Below are 27,117 nucleotides of genomic sequence, written 5' to 3'. Positions count from 1 at the left end.
AATCTAGAAAAAAGAAAGAAAAATGAACTTCACCCAGCTCGCTCTCTACACTTGAATCCATTAAATTTTTTTCTTTGGGGAGCGTTGAAAAATGTTGTTTATCAACATGAAACGGTCGCCAATTCGAACACGTCCTAATGTAATATAAGAAAGTTGGCCTTCAATGATCGATGCTTAGCGAAACGTTATCTTCTCGACATCAGCTCGACGTCGCAATAAAAAGAAACATAAAGATAACCTTCAAAACTCCTCTGAGCGTTCTATCTAACGTTTCGTATACACAACATTTTACCACAAATAACGGTTATATTCAACGTGTTATATAGTTGGTGCTCCACACTCTGTATGTATCCAGATGGACGAATTGAAATTCTCTCCAACAAGGTGAAAGAAAAAGAGTAAAAGATTAAAAAGAATAGAAGGAATCGCAAGATGGAAGGTTTCAGGTTCATCGACTAGGCGAATAGAAGTTCGCACGGGGCTTAGGTCGGCGGGTGTGCGATCGTTAAGGCCTCCTCCCCACTGCGCGATGCTCTCGTTGCGGACGATCTAATTAACGGAGCAACAAACCCTGAAAACTCGGTGCAACGGACGCGGGAGAGATGTTCCACTGTTGGCGACGTGTGCGTTTAACGAGGACGGAGAAAACCGTGCGAGGAGAGGGAAGAGGAGGGAAAAGAAGGTGGTGCGAAGAAGCGCGCTAAGAGAAAGTCGCGCGGAAAATCTCGTTTTTTTTTCCCTCGTCGAGGCGAACCGATTTTGTTATATCATCTTGATCGATTCGCGTTGTTTATCGCACGGTGGAAACAATTAGTATACGGAGAAAAATATCGAAAGTTGAAAATGAGCGTATAAGGTCTACGAAATCTATCCATTTATCCATTATTTGTCTAATTATAATAAAAATCTTTAATCACATGCTTATTACGGTAAATCGAAGAATTATTTCGTGGTAATTGTAAACGTTCGTTTTCTCAAACGTTTCTTTTCCGAATGTATGCAAATCGATCGAGTTGGAGATTTCTTGATATACGGATCGCATTTCACAAGATTTCTTTTTAATTTAACGTTACTTTCGATTTCGAAATTGATCATTGCTTACTGTGGATATTATCGAGTTAATCTCATCAAATTATATTAAACATCGAGATGATTAATTAACTTTCCTTTTTCCTTTTAAATTAATTCGATCAAACTTTTTTTACGAGTTTGATCAAACTTTTCGACGATCTCTGAGAAAAGTAGAGAAAGTATGTGGAAATCGTATTTTTACTCGTCAATGGACAACCTTCTCCTCCCCTGCAAATGGCGTTTTCATGCAAATATAGCGAATCCTGGGGAACGGAGTGGATGGTTGTATTAGATAGGGGTTGTCGGACGTTTTATTGCGACAGTCTGAAAAGCGTCTCGACGCTTGCCAGTCGGCCTCCCTCGCGTGTTGCTAGGATAAAAACCCCAAACCTCCCCTCGACGAAACGTACCACGGATTCCACGGATTTTCCATCATCGATGGAAAATCAATAAAGAACTCGTCCTCTACCGAAAATAAAATCTTCTACTTGTATTTGATAATCATGGAAACACACGAAAGAAAACGATATTCCAAAAATTATGGAACAGCTTTGTCATGATAACTTAACGAGATTACATTTTGAACAATATATATATTTGATCGATATATATATACACATATCTTTTTTCCTTTGAAGCCACTATATAATCATTATTCTCTTTCCTTTATCATCTTTATAACGCATATCGCCTCGAAAATCTAAACAATAATTTGCGTGATAACGGAAAGGGAAAAGGTTGGACGGAGACAATCTCCAACGTCCCTCCGCGCATATCAAGCTACGTACTTAAGCGCACTCCTCGATCTGCTCGATATCGCACGAACGGAATCCGCGCGTACGGAAAGAGGGAGGCGGAAGCGTGTCGTACGAGGCGAGAAAGGGGGTAGGGGAAATGCAGTTGTCAGAAGAGGATAAAGAACGAGGGGATCGCGATGACGAGGATAATAATAAACGAAGCGAAGGAAATGACTGACTGACAGAGAATACAGAGAGGGGTTTATATGCAAGGGGTTTAAAGGGAGAAGTGAAAAAAAAAAGAATCGGAGAGAGATGCGAAAGGAACGCGTACGGAGTTGTTCGTGTTGTTAGGAAAAGAGGCGAAGGAAAGAAAAGAAGAGCGATAGAAAGGAAAAACACGCGAAGGATTTGGGAACTGGTGCCATTTTATATGGAGGGGGAGAGGGGCGTTTTGTCGCGAGAGTGTGAGAAGCGTCTCGACGCCAGGCGCCGACGTCCATTGGCCCCGTCTCTCCTCGGGTATAAACGCACCCCCGCCTTTGGAGAAGGAGCTTTGTCCTGGGAAAGGAGTGACGTCAGCCGCAGAGATCGCGCCACCCCATATAAGCGCACGAACACGACTCGAGCGTTGGTGGAAGGAACGTAGGGGAGCCAAGGACAAACAGTCTCTTCTGTTTAATCAAATATATATATATATATATATATATCAACGAATTCTTCAATCCTTTTCTTTTTTTTTCTTAACGGATAACTCTTAGAATTATACAATAGGATGATTTCTTACTATTTTTATATTAATATGTTTTTTACCAAATGAAAGTGATTCGCGAAATTGATAGTTCCACAGCTTCCTCGTGAAATACCAGCGAATAGTAAATTCGAATTATCTCGCCGAGATACGTACTGAGTATACGTGCGTTTGAATTAATAACAGTAGTTTATCTTTGAGCCTTCTTTATCTTCGGTTCGGAAATTAAACGACGCGAGGATAAAAAAAAATTGATTTACGAACAACAGCTCGATTCAAATTTTGAAATTTCGCGTGCATTTAGCCCCGCTTCTTGGGTAAGCGGGATTCTCTGGAATAGAATTGGATTACTCATCGGGGTAAAATTCGAGATCACCACCACAAAGCCGCCTGATTCATTCGCCTTTCCTATCTAGATAAACCTTTCCCGGGATATTTATCGCGTCAAATTAACGTGTCTGCCGCGTATTTTGTAGTTTATACTTATACCGATGTGATAAACGTTTATTCACGGAATGGACAATCGCTCTAAGATAAAATAACAAAAGAATAACTCGTATAGAGAACATGTGCTATACACGTCAAGGTTTATTTTACTAGGAGCGAGAAAAACTTACCTTCTTTTTAACGTCGAAAGAAATAAATTGGCGTGTTTAAACGGAGAGATGTACGCATATATGGCGGATAATTGGCGGCGGTGAAAATTTCACGCGATTCCAAGGGAATTTGCAGCTTCTCCAGGAATACGTAACGAAGGAATATCGTAATTAGGACGGGTTAAATTACCACGCAAGGACGCGGGAAAGGAAAGGAAGGACGGGGTCAATTAGCATACAATGATAAAAATTGCAACCGGATAATTAGACGAGAGTGTTCTTTTCCCGTTGATTGGAACGCTTCGTTGCACGATCGTGCCTCGTTTCATCGGCCTCACAGGCGAATTAAATAATTTAATCGCGCTAACGTCACTTTGATTCGAAACTTGTCAAAAGTGAGGTTGTTCAGAAAATAATAATAAAAAAAGTAAAATATGTCGAAAATACTTTTGGTCTTACACTTTGTCATCACACACGAAAAACACAAGCGCACAGAATCGAACAAATTTTTCTTATACAAATAAATGCCAACTCTCTCAAAAGATACAATAACACGGTTTAGAGTGAAGTTGGCTGGATAAAGGTTCGACTAGCGACACTCGTGTGAAAAAACGCAACTATTTTCCGAACAACCAATATATTATTACCAAGATGGAAAATAACGAATTATCCGATCGAGTAATTACTTGTTAAAATGCTCGAATAACATTTATTCGTATAATTATTATTAAAAAAAAAAAAAAAAATAGATTATTATTACGTTTTGAACGATAAATTATCATCGAAGTATGTTCTTTGACTATTAAATTTTCCCCACCATCGTCGCAAAATAACCAAGGAAACGGTCTTATCGCTCGTGTTATCGCTCTTCCTTTTTATGCGCGTGTCTTTAATCGCATTCCACCGTCCATCAAAGAAGAAGATTTTTATCGATTATTTTTTTTTTTTACTTAACTTGGAAACTCACATCTTCGCTCGCATGATTCGAACATCGAGGATGAAAATGGCCCTCCTATATAATCCCGGAGCGTTAATTGCTTATCAAACTAGTTTTTCGACTTTCCGTCTCGCCGATCGCCAGCTTCTTCCTCTCGGCAGACGCTTCGTATTTTCTTTACCATTTCTTCTCCACTTTCCGCGTCGTTAATTCACCGTCAGATCGGATCTGACAACCGAGAACGGATCTCGTGAATCTCGTTATTATCGTCCTATTACGAATCTATCGGCAAGTGTTTGTAATATATATATATATATATATATATATATATATATATATATTTATAAAAAAGGAAATTAGGAACGGAGATTAACATTTTAAAAGAGAAATGTATAGTTGCATAAATTAAAGGGATCGCATTTAACAAGCTCGCGTGATTATCGAGATGGTTTGATCGATCGAAACACTTCTGATTTGCATTTATATTATGCCGAACGGTTCTCCCATCGTTTCTCCACGCTGCTTCGAGAAATCTAAACTGCTTTATAAATTCGTTAAAAATTTACGAATGTTTAATAAACCTCGTTTTTTTTTCTCGCGACGTTAACGCGATATTTGCATGAATAAATCAAAGATATATGGATCGATGTTTCGTTACGATCATCTTAAAAAAAAGAGAGAGAGAGAAAACGTAACATGAGGAAATCGAGCGAGGATTTTACAATCTTCCGTGTGAAACAGAAAGTCTCTCGACTGTTGCGATACTCTCGCGTATGTAAATCACGATTGTCAGGTGTGATGAGTGGTACGAAGCAGAAATCCCAATGATTCTCGTCTCCTCTCTCTACGTGTGTAAGTGTCAACATAATAAGATAACAGATTATCGTTAATGCTCGGTTTACCAAACAATGATTCATTCTTCGTCTCGTTATAATTTTTTAATTACCCTCTAAGCTTGACTCGCTGCTTCGAATTCGCCACGAGCACTTGACGAGTCACCATTAAAAGTTGGTTTGGAAGATAAATCATGGAAAGATGTTCGGGAATTACGGAAATTAGAGAAAACTCGATTGAGATAGGTTAGGGTAGAAGATAGGTATTTTAATAAATCGAGAGATTAATTCTTCGTCGCGTCGAATTTCCCCCTCCCCCTCGAATCGAGATTTAACCCTATTTTCGTTTCTTGGCAGCGACGCGATCGAGGAAACACGTTTTATTCTCGTCCAACCGTCGCTTATTGGATATATCATCGCGGTTAACGATTTTACAACGCCTGCTATTGGCCACTAGATTCGATCGAATAATTAGAAAAGTCTTATTTTCTTTCCTCTATTTTTACGATCGTCGTTCATCATCATTCGTGTACCGGATTTGGCTTCTTTACAACTCTCTATCACGCCCTTTCAATGGCACGCTTATTACCGCTCTAAAAATGAGCTATGATTAAGTCATAGCTCGTGATAAAAGTAGAGTCATCAACGCGCATGAAAAGAAAGATAAACGACAAAACGAAATTAGATACTAATTTACCGTACACAAATTTATCCGTGCAAATAACAAATTTTCGAATCTCCGTGTTAAAATTCCTTCCATTTTTTTTTTTTATCGCTGATAAAACTCTTAACTGTGCTCGATACAATTCACAAAGCGTGGCGAATTCGAAGGAAATTTTATCCGTGTCGTTACACCAATTTAAGTAGTTATCGTGGCGCGAACGGGTAGCGGATGCGAGAGAATTTTCGACCGTGTTCTCTAAAACGAGCGAAATCGACGCCCGTGACGTTTCGTTTATCGAACGAGCCCGGAGGGATGGGAGGACGACGAGGTCAGAGCGGTGCCACGTTTGCCCCAGTTAGTTTAGTCGCCGGTTTATCCAAACGCCTTTTCTATCTCGCCGCTTCTTTTTTTAACGCGTAACCAGTGACCCGTGCGCGCGTACAACAAGGCTCACTCGTCGAAACGCGTTTTTTTCGAGGTTGTGCAACGCGAACGCTCTTCGAACTCGTACCTAGAATTCCTCTCGACGGTAAATAGAGCGTCGCCTCCTTCCCCCCTTTTGCTCGTCTGTGCGCATTTCGATATCGTGCCCTCGCGCGCTCATTGTCGCCTCAACTAAATCTCGAATCAATCCCCTTCGCGAATCTCGAACAGCTCCCCCCTCCCTTTACAAAAGAGTCATCTCGAAGAGAAGTTCGTTTCAATGGCACTTGTTATTCGGTTCTTTTGGTGTTTGGCTTTCTCAATGAAATGCCGGTTAATCGTATTCTCGTGTTTTGAACTAATAATTCGTTCGTAGCGCCTGTTCGGTTTTCCCGAGTTTACTTTGATAAATGGAATTTATGAATATTTCATACCTTCCTCGAAACGGAATATAATTTAAGGAAAACAAAGAACATTGGGACGCGAAATATGCGTCTAATCCCTTAGGCGGTAAACGAGCTGGTAGCAAGTAATACGGTTCTCACGTTAAAATGACAAAGATATTCTGAAACGGATATTTCACACCGATCTACGGATATTTGTAGAATCTACGCGGTTTTCTACTCTCGAGGATATTGTATAGATGATAAAACGTCGGACGAATTAAAGCGAGTCGAGGAAACAACAACGTATAGATTAAATTCAATTAAAAAATTATTTAGTATCTTCTTTAACGGATTAACGAAGAATCAATTTTTAACGAGTAAAACTCAAATTTGCATATACATCTCGTTCTCCTTACACGCCAATTAACGTTTCCACGCTATCGCTAACAACCTCTGTCTTTCTAGAACTCGTATATCCTCGTTAACTGCGCCTTTCTAATTCATGCTGAAAATTAATCGAAATCTTTTAACGAACTGTTGCATTTACAATACAAGCGATATAATAATACGATGCGCTCAATTATATACGCTATTTAATGCAACAAAAGTGGCGGACGATAAATAATATACGAAAGTGTAACGCATCGTCGATGTATATATAGAGTTTCTGTGTACTCTCTGAACGTGCATTTAGAGCGCATACGTCTTCGCGCATACGACTTTTACACACCTCCGACCAAGTGGCCGGCCAAGGTACGAGTTAATAAACTCGCAACGACACTCTTTCTATTTATTCCGTCTGAGGGTTGTCTGCGCGTCGTCGACGAATTCGCTAATTGTCCAGGAAATTTAAGAAGTCTCGCTAATTGCAACTGCCGACGAACTCTTTTCACTTTCTAAATTCGTCTGGTCGTCGTCGTCTTCGTCGCCGCCATCCTCGTAGTGAATTTTAGAATTTTTAGATCAGTCTGTGTATAACGTGCGAGGCGTTTGTCCTTGTTTGTCGATTATACCGGTTAAATGATTATATATGGGCGTTTAAGAATCACGCAACGCCCACAATTTTTCGAGAATTCGGACGATTGACGAAGCGTGAGAAAAATCTTACGTTATTTTTCCTCTTCCCAGATTATCGATTATCGACCATCGGTAAAAACGAAGAAAACAAAGAATACGCTTGGAGCGACGTTCAACATTCGCAATTACTTCCTTTCGTTTTTATCTCTAAGTTAAGCTCGAATAAAAGCGGTCGAAACACGAGTGTACTAGACTAACAAGAGACGAATGACCGCCGGTATCGGCATGTGCATAGGAAGCGATATAGTACGTTCGACCAGTAAAATCGATGGGGACAATAATACCTATCGTCCGTGATTGATCGAACGAAGAAGCGAGAGAGAGAGAGAGATAGAAATAGAGGAGGAGAGAGGCTGCGCCCACGTGTTTCAGCAACGACGTGCATATTATTGTGCACATGGTGGAGTGGGTCTAAGTGTCGTTGCACGGCCACTAATAACACGAGGTCCACAACCTGAGAGACTCGTCTGGTGGTCGTCTAGCGACGTTGATACGCGTTAATTGTCGTAAATTTATAACCCTTGGAGAGGAAAGAGAAAAGAAACGAAGAGAGAGGCGTCCTATTATCGCGTCGCGACAGATCAAAGGAGAATCACGTTTGATCTATCGTAATATCAATTTAATACTGTGTTTAATACATCGAGATTAATTCTCTTTTACGATTATCGATCTCGTTGATTGAGATATCGACAACGGAACGAAAATACATTTACCTGTTCAAATTTATTATTAGAGATATTTGTCGACTTACTTATTACGATATTAATAACACGGATAAAAATGTTTTAAATTTAAATAACAGCAAATCGATCGTTATTTTATTGATCTGTTTCAGTATTCGAATGAAAGGCAATTAAACTCTGCATTGTCTATGGAGAGTACGATACGATATTGCTTTTATCCATTAACGGTCTTTGTCTCTAATGACTTTATTATCTGCATTGTATCGTACTCCATTCAAAGTGTCGATATACAAGTGTCTCTTTTTGCAGTCTCTTTTCAATCCATTTTTTCTCGATTTTTTCACAGATATACGTAACAACAACAATAATAATAAGTACGTAATATACATATTCCGTTTCATTTTCTGTTCTCTCATCGCATCGAAAAGTTTTCCTATGAAATATTATTTAAAATTCTTTCTCGAATTTTTCCCTCGAATACAATTGTTTTATCATTATAAATTTTCTCAGAAACAAATATTTCTTTCGACAAGTATATTTTCTCGAGCGAAATATTTTTTTTTTTTTTTTTCAAAACTCTTCTCTTCTAAAAATAAATAAGAGGGGAAGGATTGCAAAGGAGAGTGGAATTTGTTTGGAATCGTTAAAATTCCAAACGAAAATTCCAATAACCCAATACGAAGTGTAATTATCGATCATACCGGCTCTCCCGATATAAAATTGCATTTGTCATCTGGCTCATCCCCCCCGGGAAGAAAATTAACCGGGAATAGAACACGGGACGAGCGAAAATTCAATCTACCCGTTCCATCTGCAGTTACAGCATCTACACTATCGTACAAAAGTTTGGATCAGTAATCGACCTTCTCCTCTCAACCATTCTTAATAACGGCGACTTTTACCCCTCTCTCCTCCCTTTCTCTTAGAAAAGAGAAGAAATGAGCAAGAGAAAAGGTGGCCGGAGATTAAAGAACAATTTTATTTACTCACGAAATTTTAACGTCGATAAAAATTCCAAGCTAGCGAATCGATCTGTTCGATCTGAAATATGGCTCGTCGTGATATATCGTCGAGTGCCGATGCAAAAATTACCATATCGAGGGTGATCTAGATACGTTTACAACGAATCGACGATATGTTCGAAAACTTTTGGGAAAAACTTTTGACCGCGAGTGTATCCGCGAGGAACACATGTGTACACAGTGTCGCACGGGCAGCTTCTTCATCGACGCCCACGACGTTTGTAAAATTGGTCGGTTTGGTCGCTCTAGTTCCACGGGATTGCATCTCTCGTTCGCCCACATGGACCATCGTATTTATAGAGGCGCACTCACCTTCTCTTTTCTGGCCGGCTGCACGTGTTGTTTGTTGTATTTCCCAGATGGATAATCTCAACGTGATGCTCGACTGTATCATCGTCTCGTATATCGAGATATCGTTTCGAGATGCGTTCTTCGTTTCTTTTCTTTTCTTTTCTTTTTTTCTATCAAGAGTTCGAGAGAAACGGTTTATTTTTCTCTTTTGTATGTACTTACAACAGAGCGTGCAAAAGAAGTTGGCGGTTTCTTCTCTTTTCGAGTGAAGAATTCGCGTGGTTATTCACCCGTGTCCGTTTTAATTGCACTCGGCCCAGTGTCGACATCTCGCTAATAACTGGAGAACGATGCTTTTCCTTCCAACATGCGACAATTTAATACCGGGGCATTATTGTTATTATTATTATTTTACTTCTCTCGTTCCCATTGCAAATTTTTTTTCCATCTATCCGTTTCCGAGAGGAAGAAAATCTAGATTTCAGACCCGTTTTATCACGTCAAATCCCCTCTTTCGCATTTATATCATCGTTCCTTCTTTCCATTGTCTGGCGTATGCATTTAGGCGTGTTAGACGCGCAAAGGATTCTGGGTCAGAGGGGGAGAGCCGTGTAAAAGGAAGAGGAGAGCGCGCCGCCTGGAAAATGGTTATCGATTTTTAGGCGGTGTCCACCTTTGCGCATCGTCTTTTTTTTTTAAGAAAAAAAAAAAAAAAAAAAAGGATAACTTTTACTTTTGCAACAAGTGAGCGCAGCTTCACGTCGAAAATTCCACGGCTCTTCTTGTCGTCGCGTTTGTCCGTCACGGATCACGGTGGATTTCATTCAGACCTCCTTTCCAATCACACACACTCCCAGACAGAGTTCGAAACACGGCTCAAACTGCTCTCCTCCTTCCTCGTTCCACTGATCCCCTTCGAGCGTTATTCGCGTTTTTCGATCGAACCGGTTAACTCGAGGGTGGGGGGAGGAGAGGGAAATTCATTAACACGCTCGCTCTTCGAACGGTTATGTCCTTATACTCGAGTTTTCGAGGAATGAAGATTTAAAAAAAAAAAAAAAAACTACGAATATTTAATAAAAAAAATTCGAGAGGAGGGAAATTCTTTCGTGGATATATATATATATATATATATATATATATATATATATATAGATGTTTCGTCGGTCACCACTTTTTACCGAGAGAGCCACCTGAGACCGTCATCTCTCGTTCGTCGTATTTATAGAACGCTTGCCCTCCTTGCCTCTGATCATTTATGTATAAAGGCCGCCGTTACTTTGTTTCGCGGGAAAACAGGTATATTCCGTGAACGATACGCTCGGCCCGCTCCTTTTTCGTACGCGCGCGAGCCATCTAAAGATAAAGGCGAGAGATCTGGCTTCCTCTCCCATCTTTCAACTCTTCTTCCCTCCGCCTCTACCCATTCTCTTTTCTTCTTTAAATTTCGATAAATTTTATCCGTGAAAGAAGTCTTTTCTTTTTTAAGAAAGGAAAGATAATATATATATATATATATATATATATATATATATATATATATATATATATATATATAACGAAAAATGTGCAAGGAAGGGGCGGTGTTCGAGGGAAGCGTTTCTGCTCGCCGTTTCTTAAAATGGAGAGATAGAATCTTTCTGCGTCCCGTCTACTTTTGTTTCTCGCGCCTAGGATAAGGCAGGGGCTAGGACAGTGGCTTGGTTCCAACTTGTTCCAAAACATGGGCCACCACGCCTCGTGCGTATCTACGTTGCTCAACCAGTGTTCCTAGACTTCTAATAGATAACCCAGTGAACCGTTTGCCCGGTTTACGCTCCTTCTTTTTAACATTCGGGTCGCTCGCAAACGTGGCAGGTGGCGCGATATAAACCTTACGGTAAATTTCTGTGCGCTGTTTTCGATATCGCGTTAGATCCATCCGTCGAGGAAAGGGGGGCAACAGTTTTCCATCGTCTCTTCATTTTTTCATTTCTAACCCGTTGTACGCTCGTGCACATTATTTACAATATAATTAGGGACCCTTGATTGCTAACTTTTTTTTAAATATAAATGCAAAGAATAAACGTTTTCTTCTTCGCGATATTTGTGAACGCATTTGCGCAACGCCGTGTTCGACTCAGTGGGTAAAAAGTACTTTAAAAATCTAAAAAACAATAAACGTCCACGTTTATTAATAAATTTAAACATGAAAATAGAGAAGAGAAAGAAGAAGAAGAAGAAGAAGGAAGGGCCTCTCTCGTAGTTTCTCAAAGAGGCAGAGTGTACAGAGGTGGTGTGCGTAGGTATAACGTCGGATGACGCTCGTTTGCCCGGACAATTTGCTGTAATGGCCGGAACAGCTGATCGTGCGCTCGACTACGAGAAACGATTTCTCCTTCGGTGCGAAACCAGCCAAGCAGTGTATACGTGTGTCTCGATTTATCGCCGCGCTTGTTCGAATTCGCGGTTAAATCGCGTTATCCCCCCCCCTCTCCTCGTATCGCGAGTTAATTTCTCGCCATCTTCTTCTCTTCGTTCCGCGTACGTATGCACTTCCGTGATCTTCCGTGTTTTAAATTTAATACGACCTTCTTTCTCTCTCTCTCTCTCTCTCTTTTTATTGCATCTCACGTCACGTGCGCGGAGACTAATTGCTCGAAATTCCACGGTATCTGGTTCAAAAAGATACATTATATCTCTTCTTTTGCAATTTTTTTTTTTTTTTTCACCGAGAAAAAATCGAGGCGAATCCGTGGCCGGATCAAGGAGGAGGAGCCTGGTTATATTCGAGATGCAACTGTTAATCCGATTCGTTGCGAAACACAAGGTATTTCCACTTAATTTCGAATTGAGTCACAAGTTCGATGATTAGGGGGAAAAATGTGTGGGAGAGGAAACGTCCGAGTAGTTTCCGCCTTTTAAATCGACTACGTAATTTCTTCGAACGTAATTTCTTTTTTTTTTTTTTTTTATAAACGAAAATTCGTTGAACGAATAAATGTGTACGAACTCGATGCGCGCCCACGTCAATTATTTTTGCGTCCTTGTTAATCGGAAACACGATTCGAATAAACCGCGAAAAATTTCTCTCCCGTAACTGGATACCTCCCAAATTGCTCCCATAAACGCGCAGTACAACACCGTTGGAAAAATTTGTGTAGACGTAGAATGATGCGTTGCGATATTTTATATCGGATTGGAAAAAATTTAATCGATTTGCGAAAGCATCGCGTTTTCGAAAATTAGAAACGAAGTTGGAAAGTTTGTTTTTTTTTTTTTTTTTAAGTATTGTGCGGTTATTAATACTATAATTATCGGTTTCTATTTTCTGCGCGAGATAAGATTAAATTAGATTAGTTATTTTTTTTCAAGTTGCGTGTTTTGCAATAAAAGTTCATCGATCTTTTATTGATCGCACTTTTCCCGGAAGTCGTGGAGTGAAAATAAAATAACCGCGACGTCACGATTATTTTCATCGCCGTGCGAGATTAAAAAAAAAAGAAAAAGGGGAAAAAGTGCATCGTTAATAAGGAACAAAGTCGATATCACGGTAGACTAAACACCGATATTCAATCTTGTGTACTTGCGTGTTTTTTCGCTTAATCTTTAACGCGATAATTTATTATGGAAAAAAAGAAAGGAAATAAATAAATAAAAAGTTAAAAAGAAATTATACTATCTGTAACAGCTTATCTCTGCATAATTAATCTTCGAGAGAAAGATATATATTATTTTCCATAATTCCAAATCTCGTCGAGTTATTGAAAAATAACAATTTTTGCAGCAATATTCAAGTATCCTTCCTCCCGAAACTCGTTCGATAATCGGGCATTTCGCTCCATCGTTTCAAACGCGCATAAATCCTCCACGTTCGTTCACCTTCGCTATTAATTACATAAATACCTCCCCTCCGGAAGTGAGGTTCGTGCACGAATAAACATCCTTGCCAACTATTTTCATCGTGGCGAAAAATCCAACAAACAACATCAACCTTAAACAGAAAGAAGGAAAGATAAGAGTATAATATAAATCATCCTCGAACAAATTTCCGTTATTATCGTAAAAGGAGCGAGCGTCGTGTGGATAGGAGGAGAGGAGGCGATCGATATCGCTATGGGAGGAGGAGGAGAAGGTTCGCTTTGATCTCTGCGAAGGATGTGTCCATAGGGGAAAGTTACGCGCGTTTCCGTGGTATGGCGAGGACTGGGCAAAGGCTGAGTTATCAGGTCGTAAGTTCAAAGAACCGCGTGGAAGAGCAGCATCAGCGGGTGTATCGACTGCTAATAATACGATATTACGATCGCGAGGATGTGATCGTGCATAACGAGTCATTGTATACCGTATACAGGAATTAGCGTTCGCTCTGTCTTGATAAAATTACGACCTTGCGAATAATATTCAGAGAACGCTCGAAAGTGTCCTTTCTTTTTTTTTTTTTTCTCTCCGTTAACGAATATCGACCCGTGTCGCGCGCTTAAAATGCACGCGACACGTGACGATAAATATGCCGAGAGATGATTACGATGGTGTGGAAGGTCGATGGTTACGTAAGTAAGAGGTAGTTTTTTCTAATTAAGCATCAAACAATGGATCCACCGATCTTTAAGCGAATCTCTATCGCGATATTCGAGTCATTGCGTGTGAAAACGTTTTGTAAACTACTCGATCGTAGTTTAACCTCGTTCCCACAGAGACGGGCTGGCAATTACACGCGATGTATACCTGCGATCGCTTCGTTTTCAGTTGGCGTAACTTAGAGGGACGGTTGGCGGCGCTAGTGGTCCTCCTCGATGGTTACGTACAGAGAGACTGTGGCACACCACGCTCGGCTGGCTAATCCGCGTGAATTATGGGGCTCGTATCGCGGAAGTCGTTTCTAAATTGATTCGTAAATCAATAGCGGAGGAGCGTGACTCTGAATCTCTCCTCCTCCTCCCCTTTCTCTCGCTCCGTAGTAGTAGTCTATAGTCTATAGTGCATCGCCACGATTTCTTCGGGTTGTATTTAGACCGCGGTTATCGGGAGGACGACCGTATTATGGTCGAATCGAACCGCGAAAGGCACGCAGAAGGCACGTCGGCCGGCACCTCGTGACATTTCGAGAGGATGGTCCGGGAACGAGCCTAGATTCGAGAGAACGGTTGTCGAGAGAATTATTATAGACAGGAGAAGGGAGAAATAGTCGATATCTTTTCGTTCCTTTTTTTTTTTTTATTCGTTTTTAAAATTCGATCGTATCGAGAGAAAGTTGATTAATTCGCCAAGTTTAAGCGAAATTTAAACACGATGTCTCCTTGTTCAACTTTGTATAATTTTGACTGCATTTTCAGGGGAAACGGATATTATTTCTAACGGTTCGTTTCTAGGCACTCGTCGATAGACTTAAGTCCCGCGTGAGATAATAGAAAATCGATAGGAGGAGGCAGGCGTTTGCAGGCGAACGGAAGCGTCACGTGTTCCGTCCGAGGAGAAACATTATGGAATTACGTTTGATTTTCGACGTATCGATTAAGAAATAATCCAATTGATGTAATAACGCGTGTTTCGATTCTCTCCGCTCTGTTTAACGAAATTTGTGTTACGTATCCTTTTCTGTTCTCTATCTTAGCTCGCTCTATTATTTCATAGAATTTCAAGTCAAATCATTGAAATAGTAGAATTTTTGAAATGCTGTCTCGTTGCAGGTAATGAGAAACTGACTCGAAAGCAGGAAGGACAGGACAGGAAGAAAGAAAATGGAGCATCGGAAGCAAACGATGAGCTCGACGGAAATAGCGAAAGCTAACGAGGAGTTCGATCTGTTTTGCAACGCGACCACATTGAAATCGATTCTGGGACACTACAGGCATCTCTGCGAGTTGCTCAGGATCAGGCCGAACGTGATCAATCAATTTTACCCAAAATTGAAAGCGAAATTGCGATCGTGGAAGGCTCAAGCCCTCTGGAAAAAGTTCGATCAGAGGGCCAATTACAAATGCTACAATCGTGGCAAAGCGTGCCCGAACACGAGGGTAAGCGTAGTATTTCAACAAAAAAAAAAAAAAATAAAGAATTTAAATCAACATTCTTCTCTTAAAAAAATATCTCTCGAGGATGTTTCGAAATTTCTACGAACACGTGATATTGATTTCAGGTGTTGATCATCGGAGGGGGGCCGTGCGGTCTTCGTTCGGCGATAGAGGCGCAATTATTGGGAGCCAAGGTTGTCGTAGTAGAGAAACGGGATCGTATGTCCAGGAACAACGTCCTCCATCTGTGGCCGTTCGTCATCCACGACCTTCGCGCCCTGGGGGCGAAAAAATTCTTCGGCAAATTCTGCGCCGGCTCCATCGATCACATAAGCATTCGACAGCTTCAATGCATACTGCTCAAAGTCGCTTTGATCCTTGGCGTCGAGTTCCACGAGAGCGTCAGTTTCGACGCTCTGATATCCCCGCCGGAGAACCAGGAAGAGGGCAGTAAGTGATCTCTGTCTATTACTCGAAAATTACGACATTTTACGAGTGAAAACGAGGATTTGTCTTTCTTAAAATCTCGTTGGAGATGGGGGATTTTTCAAATCTCTAAATTCCTCGTCGTAGCTTCACCCCTGTACGATAAAAGTACGAAAGCAAAACGAGTTGAGCCGAGAACGTCGAGAATGAAAAAAAGAAAACGATGAAATCATGCAATTGTTCTGTTGCAGAGGTCGGTTGGAGAGCAAAAACCACCCCTGCCGATCATCCGGTCTCTCAATACGAGTTCGATGTGTTGATCGGCGCCGACGGGAAGAGAAACACGTTGGAAGGTTTTAAGCGGAAAGAGTTCAGGGGTAAATTGGCGATCGCGATAACGGCCAACTTCATAAATAAACGGACCGAGGCGGAAGCCCGGGTGGAAGAAATTAGCGGGGTCGCCTTCATCTTTAATCAAAAGTTTTTTAAAGAATTGTACCAGGAGACGGGGATAGATCTGGAGAATATCGTGTATTACAAAGACGACACTCACTATTTCGTGATGACGGCTAAGAAGCACAGCCTGATCGACAAGGGTGTGATTTTGCAGGTATAAATCTATTCATTTCGATTTATCGTTTATCCAAATTTAATTCTAATTTTGTTTCAGGATCACGCGGACACGGCGAAACTACTCGCCAAGGAAAACGTGGATCGGGAAGCGTTGATGCTCTACGCCCGAGAGGCCGCCGAATTCTCCACCGAGTATCAAATGATCGGTATGGAATTCGCGGTGAACCATTACGGCCAACCAGACGTGGCAATGTTCGACTTCACCTCGATGTACGCGGCGGAGAATGCCAGTCGAATTTTGGAACGTCGTGGCCATAAATTACTTATGATCCTGGTCGGCGATAGCCTGCTCGAGGTACTTTACTTATCGTTAAAATTTCATTCGCACATTTCTTTTTTCCACGCTGTTATTGAAATTGTTACAGCCGTTCTGGCCGACGGGATCCGGCTGCGCGAGAGGATTTCTAAGCTCGTTGGACGCTTGCTGGGCGATCAAAGGGTGGGGCGCGAACGTGTCGCCGTTGGAAGTGATCGCCGAGCGGGAGTCGATTTACAGGCTGCTCGGCCAGACTACGCCTGAGAACTTAAACAGAGATTACGCCGCGTACACGCTCGATCCTCATACCAGGTGTCGTATATAATATATATATAATAGCCCTCTGTTCTATGAATGACGCGTCGTCGTTCACGTTTGTCCATTCTCTTCTCCCAAGATATCCCAATTTGAACGTGTCGTCGGTGACACCGATACAAGTGCGAAGTCTACTCGACACGGATGATCCCGACAGCGTGAAGCAGCCCCCTGTCCAGTCTGATATCGATATCCCTAAAAAGCGACGTCGTCGGGGTAAGTTTAAGTTCGTTGATGGAATAAATTAAGTTTAAGTTATAATTAACTGTGTTGTTATACAGATTTGCGTGGAGATTCGCAAGTGCATCCGGACACGCTGCTTCGCTGGCTGCAAAAGCAGGTCGCCCTCTACGACTCGGTTCAGATAAGGGACATGGGCGCCTCGTTCAAAAATGGTCTGGCTATTTGTGCGATAATTCACAGATATCGTCCAAACCTAATAGATTTCCACAATTTGAAGGCGGACGACGCGGTTACGAACAACCAATTGGCCTTCGATATATTGGAGAAAGAATTGGGCATACCTCCTGTGAGCGTTGCGTTCAATAATAATCGCAATTGTTATTATATATTCGGAAGAGAAAAATAACTGGAGTGGATGGATTTTCAGATAATGACAGGGGAGGAAATGGCCCAGTGCGACGTTCCCGATAAACTTGCCATGTTTTCTTACCTCACACAGATATACGAGGTTTTCCGCGGTGAAATCCCGTACATTAAACATCCGAAATTAGTAAGTAGATTCGCACGACGTGGAATCATGTCAGAAGATTTTTAATCGGTATTTTATTAGTATTCGGTATCATGTACGAAATCACGGAACGAACATTCACAATCGTCAGAGCATTTTTTAACAAGAAAGTTCCATCCTCGCCCACGAATGCCTGATCCTCCCTCCCATTGGAATCGTAGACCGTCGTGCATCGTTTACGATCGAAGAAAAGAATCATATCCCATCCCCACAACAATCTCACGACAGACCATCGTCGAATCGTTAGATCACAATAATAACAAAATATCGTTAAGCGCAAACGTTACAGAAGTGGATGAGAAATTTGCTATAAGCTGGATAAGAAATAAACTTCGAAACAATATAGTTGCATCATCATTGAAGAATATGTTCATACCATCGAATCGCTTCTATAGAGACGACGAGTGTTATTATCGTTTGGATAACAATAACAAAGTTAACGAGAAGTTACTAACCGTAAAATGTTTTTCATAATTAATTTCACTTTTCCTCCACGGTAGCGACTTTTTTTCTTTTGTTTCTTTCCTTTCTCTTCTCTTTTTTTTTTTTTTTTTGTACAATTGTATAACGACTGTATTTGATCGTCTTTTATAAAGGAACCTGAAAACGAAGAAAGGCCCGCACATAGTAAACAATTGACACCCGATCAAAAAGTTCAGTTAATTGACCGTATCGTCAGGCAAGATAGCGCAACGAGAACGAGACACTCACGATCGCGTCATAACGAAAATTTAAACCCCGCGGATAAGAAGGGGGACACGATTAGCCGACGTTCTCGAAAGAGACGAAGCACGGAGAAGATGGGCGCGACAGTGGTAAGTCGTTTTTCTCTTTTTTTTTTTTTTTAATCAAATCGAAAAATATCATCGATCCGATAATGTATTAATATCTCCAAAAAAAAAAAAAAAAAAAAAAAAAAAATAGAACATTTTTCTTTACAAATTTTTAACCATATGTTTTTCGAAAGCTTCTAGTTAGCAGATCATCCAAGGTTCAAACATTCTTTTTTCACACGATATTGAGATCAATCCTTTGTGATAAATTATTTTTTATTTCGAAATTATTATTATTATTTATATATATATATAGAAGAATATGTGAAGAAAAGAGTCGATGCAAAGGATTGAATCGCATATTTAACGCTTTATGGAATGGATTTTTTTTTTTTTTTGTTATTTTTATTTTTCGCGTATTATACATCATTCCATAAAGGGTTAATAATTCGAAAACACTAACAAATCACATACGATACTTACACTGCTTATATCCTATAGTCACGGTGGCAGAAGATTGAAGCACTTATGTATCGTGGGATAATCATATCGTTGTTTATCTTAATTATTGGAGTTACTATTACCATGGTGCAGAAGGAAGTCTTTACATTCTAATCGCTTCGTATAATCGACGAAAAGTATCAATGGAACGTTGCAAAACTCTCGGTTATGTTTTAAACTTTTTCTATCATATTTATGTTTATGTTATATTATATTACATATATAATATATTTGCTACGCCAGCTTTTGTATTTGTCCTATATTATTACTAAAATATTTGTTTCGAACAAATAGATGATTGCATAGAGAACTATCTCCCAATTAGATATCCCAATTGGATGATAAAAAAAAAAAAAATAAATAAATCTAATCTAGATCTCTCCAAAGAAACCGTTGAGATGCTCTCCTCCTATATCTCTTTTTTTCTTTTTCTTTTTCTGGAATGTTAGCGTAGCCTAAAACTCGAGTTTAAATTACTATATACCCCATCTTTTTTTTTTTTTTTTTTTCTTACCCTCTTTTGTTTTTTTATTCATCCATTGTGATCGTTACAAATATAATATAATATAATATTCGATGAAAACCACCACGTAACATAAGCTGTAACAACGTATAAATTGTGATGAAACGAATGAGAATTAAGTTGATGTTAAGAAAAAAGAAAAAAGAAAAAAAAAAAGGAAATAATGTGAACAAAATTGAATTAATATCACTGTACGATTTTACGGTGGGCGTAAAGGAGGAAAGGCAGAAGAGACTCGCAGAAATAGAGAAAAATCGCGCAGAGCGTATGAGAAGGCGGCAATATTTACGAAATATGGCGACGCAGCAATTCTACAAAAGTATGCAGATGCTGCAAGCGAACGCAAAACGCGAGAAAGACGAGCCGTTCGAAGATTATTCGATATTCTTGTATCGTCAAACTGCACCGGATTTCAAGGATAGGGTGAAATACCTAGAGCAGAAAATATTATATCCAGTAAGCTGGAAAAGTGAATGAATTTTGAGAGTGCAATAATGTTTCTTCTTTTTCTTTATTTTTTTCTCTCTCTCTCTTTCTTTCTCTCTCTTTTTCTTTCTCTCGTTATTTCAGTAAATTTAACAAACACTTAAACTAAAAAAAAAAAAAAAAAAAAAGAATGTGTAAAATATTTATCATTTTTTACTTTCTTCAATAATCAAATTGACAATTTAATAATATTGAACGTATGCACAATTAAACAATGTAAAAAAAAAAAAAAAAAATGAATTACATTACTAATTTCACTTTTATTGTGTGCAATAAAAATTATTTGAAAAGTTTTCGTTGCAATAATGAAATATTACAATTATAATATATCACATGTATTAAACTAACTATTACAAGGATAATTTTAAATGATACGCATGATATTTATGCATTAATAATATATATATGAAAGGTGCAAAGGCTATAAATTACATTACTAACTAAATCGTCAGGAAAGAAAGAAAAAAAAAGGATTTTTGTACATATCGATTGCAAGTGCTTACATATCTTTAAACGACTGTAACATTAACACTGTACACCGCATAGAAAATAATTAATCTTGATGATACTTTGATATCTTCGTTATTCGATCGTTAAAAAAGAAAAAAAAATTGTGTCGAGACAAAATTGTTCGATTCGGAACGAAGAATAATACAATTGTGTATACGATTACAAAACTTTGGACTCGAAAAGAAATTATCTTTTAGAGAGATTAATTGTAATAAATCAACTCGTTCTGGAAAAAAAAAACTTTGCCCCGATGTAAGTGTCCTTCTATTTCGACCGAAATAATGAAGATATTAAGGGATATTAAGGCAAGCGAGACCTCTTGTTGAATAAAATTTTTTTTTTTTTTTATAAACTGTGATTACTTTCGTGTATTACTGTGATTACAAATTATAGTGCATTTTCGCTTCTTTTATCGAATTTTTTTTATTAAATTGTGGTCGTCTATTTTTCTCGATTGCGCACGTTCAAATTTATTCCATGCCGTTCCTTTTATTTTAGGATAGAGAACCTAAGATTCACGCTGGTCATCATAGAAACAGCATAGACGAAGAGTTCTCCGGTAGAATAAAGAGCATCGAAGACAAGCTGAAAGGATCTACACCGGTCGAGAAGAAACCCAGAGATCTTCTACGTGCAATCGGTTTGTATTATCCTATTTCTTTTTATTTATTTCATTCTCTTCCGTGTTACGTACCGTGTATCTAATACTATATATAGAATTATCTTAATCGTAAAATAAAATGGTTACGTTACGTTGATAAAGGTAAAATTGAGAAGACCGATTGGAATGTGAAGGAAATCGAGAAGAAAATCGAAGAGAATAAAATGGGTCGTTTGGTTCGACACGACAAAGTAGAACGAGTGCCGAAATGGAGTCGAGAACAGGTTGGCATGCGAATGATTAAGCAGTACCCGATAATCAATCTTTTTCAGATGTGTATATGCTTCATTCAGTTTTTAGCTCGACAAATCAAGATGGAGAAGAAGGGACGTGATCAAAGGGAGACAGATAGTAAGTACGCTGATATTGACAATACCCTGAAGAATATTGACAGGAAGATCAAAGAGGGTAATGTGCTTGGGTACAATAAAGTCTCGGCAATGGCCGAACAATTTTCAAATAAAAGTCAGGACGCGGAGCCCAAGATGCAGAAATCGGTAAATACGATATTCTAAAATCTCAATACTGGAGGGTATAGTCAGCAGAAGATATTGTGACGTGTCTTGTATTTTTCGTACTTTTTTCAAGAGAGGCGAGTCATCTCATGTACCCATGTATTTGTAAATTATATAATATATATATATATATTTTTTTTTTTGTAGGTTTTAACAGAATATATATTATATATTTTGTTACGATATGCACGATAACGTACAACAAGTAATGTACGTTCACGTTTATCCTTACTAAACGATATCGTGTCAGTTTTGATTCAGAAATCAAAATGTTTATTATCCTGAGAGAAAATCCTTAACGTCGATAAATGTATTTTTTAACTGTTATCCTTGATGCGTTATTATTAATTAATAACATACGTATTATATAAATGACATAATACGTTGACGTTTTATAAATGATATAAATTGCTGACTAAAAGATTTCTTTCCTGTTAAAAATATTAATTTAATAATTGTTACTTCGTTTCTCTGTTACTTTTCTTATAGAATGTCAAGCCCACGATAACGTTACCTGCTCAAGGAGGTTCAGAAACGTGTCATTTTTGTAACAAAAGAGTTTATCTAATGGAGAGACTTAGCGCCGAAGGGAAATTTTTCCATCGAGGATGTTTCCGTTGCGAATATTGTTCTACCTCGTTAAGAATAGGTTTCGTATTTATCTTTTAAGTTGTTTTTTAAATTAAAAAAAAAAAAAAAAAAAAAAAAAAGTACACAGCTTTTATTAATCTCTTTGATATTATAGGAAACCATACGTTTGATCGGGATAAAAATGGAGGACGATTTTATTGTACGCAACATTTTGGTTTCTCAGGAACTTTGAAGACTCGCGTGGAAAAGAAGAAAATTACGTTGAATAAAGAAAATATACCCGCTGCAACGTCTGTAAATCTGAAAACACCTGAAAAAGTACTGATTCTTGAAAACTTGATTGTACGATTCTTGATCGTACAAGGATAAAAATAATACAATTACAATTTTCAGGGAAAGATATCCCTAGAAGGTGTTGTTGGTCTTGATTTACTTGATCGTGGACAAACACCCGAGAGAATAGAATTCGAGAATTTAGCAGGGATATCGGACGCTGAAGAACCTCAAAGTCAAATGGACGAAGATGAATGGACGGATAGGAATTTCGGGGCTTCTACCGCAGAGATGGGATCCAGTGATGACATTTCGGATATGAGGTGAGTTGTATATTTATCGTTATCATTTATTGTTAAAAATAAGAAGTGTCGAAGGATAAAATTTTTTAAATGATTTCAACAGCGATTCAGACGATGACAACGAAGTGTACGAAGAGGCAATAGATCAACCGTTAACAACCGAAGGAACTCTTGAACTTGCGAAAAATTGGACGCTACGATATTCTCATCCCCACGCAGCAATGGGACAATCTGATACAGGGAGCAACGAATATGAAGATTCTAGCGATGAGTATACGAATGAAGGCACGACTATTCTTACTCTCTTCTATTCTTTTCTTTTTTTTTTTTTATCGAAAAAAAATATATATATACTGTGAAAAAGAAATTAATTTAATTTCTAATTTAGACGATGAAAGTACAACTGCTACGGAAGATGAAGACGACATACGCGCCCGAGAACTTAGAAAGCAGGAAGTTTGGTTGAAGAATCCCACACGTAGCTCCGATACGGACAGCGGTTCAGAAACGGAGGTGAAAATTTCTCAAGATTCTGTAGATAACATAATTCAAGAATCTCTTATACTTCCTGTACAAATTCCCAATACAATATCGTTCCAAGAGGTAAACGTGAATAATAGTGACGTTGATCAAGATAATAACGGTGCAGAAGATATGCAAAAATCGCCTGATAAAATACTGATGATTGATGACACGTTAGTAGGAAACACAGATCAACGAGTAGAATTCGGTAGCGAGGAGAGTACATATCGAAACGTGGCATGTGGAAGCTTAATTCCTTTGTCTGATTCCCCTTGTAATTTAACATCGGACGATAGAGGCAATAATATCGTAAATTCAGATTCACACTCGATTCTTTCTAATCCCATTATGTGTAGAGTACAAAATAATTCCAATACGCATGATAATGTAGACGAATCTATTTCGGAATATGAGAGTTTAGTGGATGAGAGTGGTTTTCCAAGCTTAAATCAAAATCAAAAAATTCAAAAAGAATCGTTAAACGAAAGTAATAATCGGGTCAATTCTACGTTTGACGATGACACTAGTAATATATTAAATAATAATATGATTTCTCTCGATGAAAACTTAGATAAAATAAGTAATACCGATAATAAATTAACTCAAATAATTAATTCTAATGAAGTGAATGACAAAGCAATGCCTGACTTAGATATTACCCTTTCAGAAACAAATGATAGTAAACTGCAAACAGCGTTTGCAGGAATTATGCTTCCAGATGCTATACCATTTTCTCAGACTAGTTACAATAATACAATCCAGCCTAATACCGAAGAAATTGTAATAAGCTTCAAGGAGAAATTACCAGATCTAATCACTTCTTCTCCAAACTGTAGTAGAGAATCGTCGCCATCTTCTTCATTCGAAATTTATAAATCAACAGAAACGTTATACGACGAAGCGTTGATATCCGATACGCAAGATAAAATGACCGCGGAAGAAGGAGAAATTTATGATTCGGATGGTACGCGAAATTATAAAAAATTTACAAACGACGATAAATTGAGATTAAAGGATTTTAAACGAATTCCAATCGTAACTGTTACTTCACCATCTCCGACAAATGAAAAATCGTTGGAAGAAGCATTTGAAATTGCTAAATTAACAGTACCTAAAGAAATGCCGTACAATCGAATGATTCAATCGGATGGGAATAGTTCATTCGATAAATTAAAACGAGATTTAAAGCAAAGAAAAGCAAGGAATAAAATTCCAGTGGGTGAACTTCGACCGTTATCTACTGAAAATGCTCGAAAAAAAATGAATATATATTTCACAAATGGAAAAAAGCCAAAAGATCAAAGTATTATATTTCCTCAAAAGGAAAAATCGTCTGATATCAAAGTTATCGAGTTGGATATTAAGCCAAAATTATCTAATAAAGTTGAAACGAAAGATATAATGAAATATTTTCGAAAAACGAAGCCCGAATTTTCGGAGAAATTGAATTATAAACTTGAAAATTCAGAAAATAACGTGGATAGATTAAGTGAAATTGATAAAGAATTCGAAGAAATAAAACAACAAAACGAAGAAATATTTTCGATCGATATTGAAGATATTGAATCTAAATTGCATTTAAATGTGCTGCCTATGAAATTAAAAGTAGAAAATATACACGAACAGTCGAATATGGAAAAATGTGAATTTCAAGAAAATTACGTGAACAAAGAGAATATAGATTTAAATAACTTCTCACAGAGTGAAAAGAAATCAAATGATGATACAAGTATAGAACAAACTCCATTATCTGTAAAACAAATTGATAACATTTTGAATACTAAATCAGAAAAAGATAATAGAATGATTAATTTCACTAATGAATTACCATTAACGAATGACAGTTTAAAAACTGAATCGCATGAAATAAATGCAAAACAAATAATTTTACAATCCAACGAAGGCGCTTTTGAAAATATGTTGCTCGAAGAGAAGACAGACAACCAATGCTGTCTCGAAAACGTACAAGATAAAGTGAAAGTATATAAAACTCCGAATTTCCAAAACTATGGTATTCCAGAAATCAAATTATACGAACAAAAAACAAATAACACTCGTTTTATCAGCGATGGTAATACTAATGCGAAAACGATATTATCAACACCACAACTTGATGCTATTAAAACTAATAAATACGACATTTTGCATGCAAGTGACGATACTTTAAACAGAAGAAAAAATGTTGCTGATAAAACTGTTCCCTCGTTACATAAAAATTCCAAATCTTCTTCCGAATTAACAACTTTACCCGTTGAACGCGAGCAAATCACCAAAGTTAAAATTGTTGAACAGAATATCGAGGTACCGAAACGTGTAGCCAAAATGAATACAAATCATAATTTAATTCTAGACGAAATTCCAAAAAAACCAGAAAGAAAACATGGATCCTCAATAAGTTTCAACGCGTCCAATGTACAAAATACTCCTAATGTTCCAGTAAGAAGAAAATTTTTGAAACAAAAGGCTAACGTTCCATCTCCTTTTGAGGAAGGATCTACCAATAACGTGCAATTAAATTCCATTAAAATTAACGAAAGATTGGTCGAATCAAATGTTATTATTAATGAATGTAATAATGTAACAAAAAAGAATAAGAACTTGGAATATTCAACCGAAACAACAGACAGTAATAGCGAAATAGACACGACATTTAATACGTTAAACAATATTACTGATAAACGTAAACGTTCTCAAGTCACAAAGTCTCTTCCATTAATAAACTCAAATCAGCGTGAATCTACGAGATCTAACATATCTTTCAAGAATGATCGAACAAAGAAAGATAAATGTATAGTGTCTTAGCGTATTTAACTGTAATCGACAAAACATATATATATACGAGTGCATATATGATGAACAAATTTTTAAATATGATCAATGTATCTTTCCAATATATGTTTTTCAATTTTATGATTTACATTTAGGGAAATTGTGTGAGATATGTTAATAAAGTAAAACAAAAAAAAAAAACAAAAAAAAAAAAGATATTAATAATATTTGGCTGATGGTATATCTTTTTAAAAATACCCAAAGCCGTTGGAAAAAAAAAGGTAAAGCATTTTTTTGTACGAATGGAGTGAACTCTTGAACTAATTCTAAATTAACAGTGACTCAAATTGATTAATTGTTTGTGTTTGGTTTAGTGTTCATGCTAAAACTGGCGATGCAACTTTTTTATTTTTACTACAATTTGTATTAATTTTAAAATTACCACCAGCCAATACTTTATTAAAAAATCTCACTCTCTCATTCTAGATAAATTTCTATGATTACTGATCATGATCATGAGTATAGAATTGGGCGAATATTGGTAAAATAATAACTTAAAAAAAAAAAAAAAAAAAAAAAACATCATACATTTTCAGACACATTTATAAAATATCTATAATATTTCCCCACCGAATTCTGAAGCGCATATTTAAAAAAAAAAAAAAATAGCTAAATGCTTTAATACTACAAAACACTCTTCTCATCGAATGCATCATGTCCTTCACCACTAATTGTTTCACTAATACACTAAACAAAATTTCTTGTTTTCTCTCTCTCTCTCTCTCTCTCTCTCTCTCTCTCTCTCTCTCTCTCTCTCTCTTCTTGATAACATTTAATGTTGTTAATGCG

At 37.9% G+C, this 27,117-nt stretch overlaps 1 protein-coding gene and 1 long non-coding RNA gene across 12 annotated transcripts in view; one reads left to right on the top strand and one right to left on the bottom strand.

The window, feature by feature from the left end:
- The window catches only part of Mical (Molecule interacting with CasL), a 48,149-nt gene that overhangs the window by 12,453 nt on the left and 8,579 nt on the right, over positions 1–27,117 (top strand). For 5 of the 11 annotated variants that reach the window (XR_015292219.1, XR_015292220.1, XM_086908617.1 and 2 more), the window contains exons 2-20: positions 15,138–15,464; positions 15,587–15,911; positions 16,139–16,497; positions 16,558–16,815; positions 16,886–17,088; positions 17,174–17,307; positions 17,373–17,620; positions 17,702–17,824; positions 17,885–18,298; positions 18,439–18,657; positions 19,856–20,095; positions 21,134–21,275; positions 21,399–21,520; positions 21,569–21,793; positions 22,301–22,460; positions 22,557–22,720; positions 22,796–22,998; positions 23,081–23,262; positions 23,366–23,490. Coding sequence is in view for 9 of the 11 variants with exons in the window: in XM_086908617.1 (XP_086764743.1) it covers positions 15,189–15,464; positions 15,587–15,911; positions 16,139–16,497; positions 16,558–16,815; positions 16,886–17,088; positions 17,174–17,307; positions 17,373–17,620; positions 17,702–17,824; positions 17,885–18,298; positions 18,439–18,657; positions 19,856–20,095; positions 21,134–21,275; positions 21,399–21,520; positions 21,569–21,793; positions 22,301–22,460; positions 22,557–22,720; positions 22,796–22,998; positions 23,081–23,262; positions 23,366–23,490 (4,122 nt within the window). In the remaining 2 variants the exon portion in view is untranslated. The remainder of the gene's footprint in view (positions 1–15,137; positions 15,465–15,586; positions 15,912–16,138; positions 16,498–16,557; positions 16,816–16,885; positions 17,089–17,173; positions 17,308–17,372; positions 17,621–17,701; positions 17,825–17,884; positions 18,299–18,438; positions 18,658–19,855; positions 20,096–21,133; positions 21,276–21,398; positions 21,521–21,568; positions 21,794–22,300; positions 22,461–22,556; positions 22,721–22,795; positions 22,999–23,080; positions 23,263–23,365; positions 23,491–27,117) is intronic. The other 6 variants (XM_012484629.3, XM_086908630.1, XM_086908612.1 and 3 more) reach the window with 5 other exon arrangements.
- LOC147658754 (uncharacterized) lies at positions 13,124–14,354 on the bottom strand. The gene is made up of 2 exons (XR_015292267.1): positions 14,176–14,354; positions 13,124–13,444 (listed from the first exon to the last, which is right to left on the bottom strand). It is a non-coding gene; the product is annotated as an uncharacterized LOC147658754 (long non-coding RNA).

This window comes from Apis florea, unplaced genomic scaffold, assembly GCF_048593485.1.
Source record: "Apis florea isolate Af1SG1 unplaced genomic scaffold, ASM4859348v1 contig_1767_pilon, whole genome shotgun sequence".
Classification (NCBI taxonomy): Eukaryota; Metazoa; Arthropoda; class Insecta; order Hymenoptera; family Apidae; genus Apis; species Apis florea.
The sequence above is the reverse complement of the archived record's forward strand: the minus strand, read 5'-3'. Positions and strand labels throughout refer to the sequence as shown.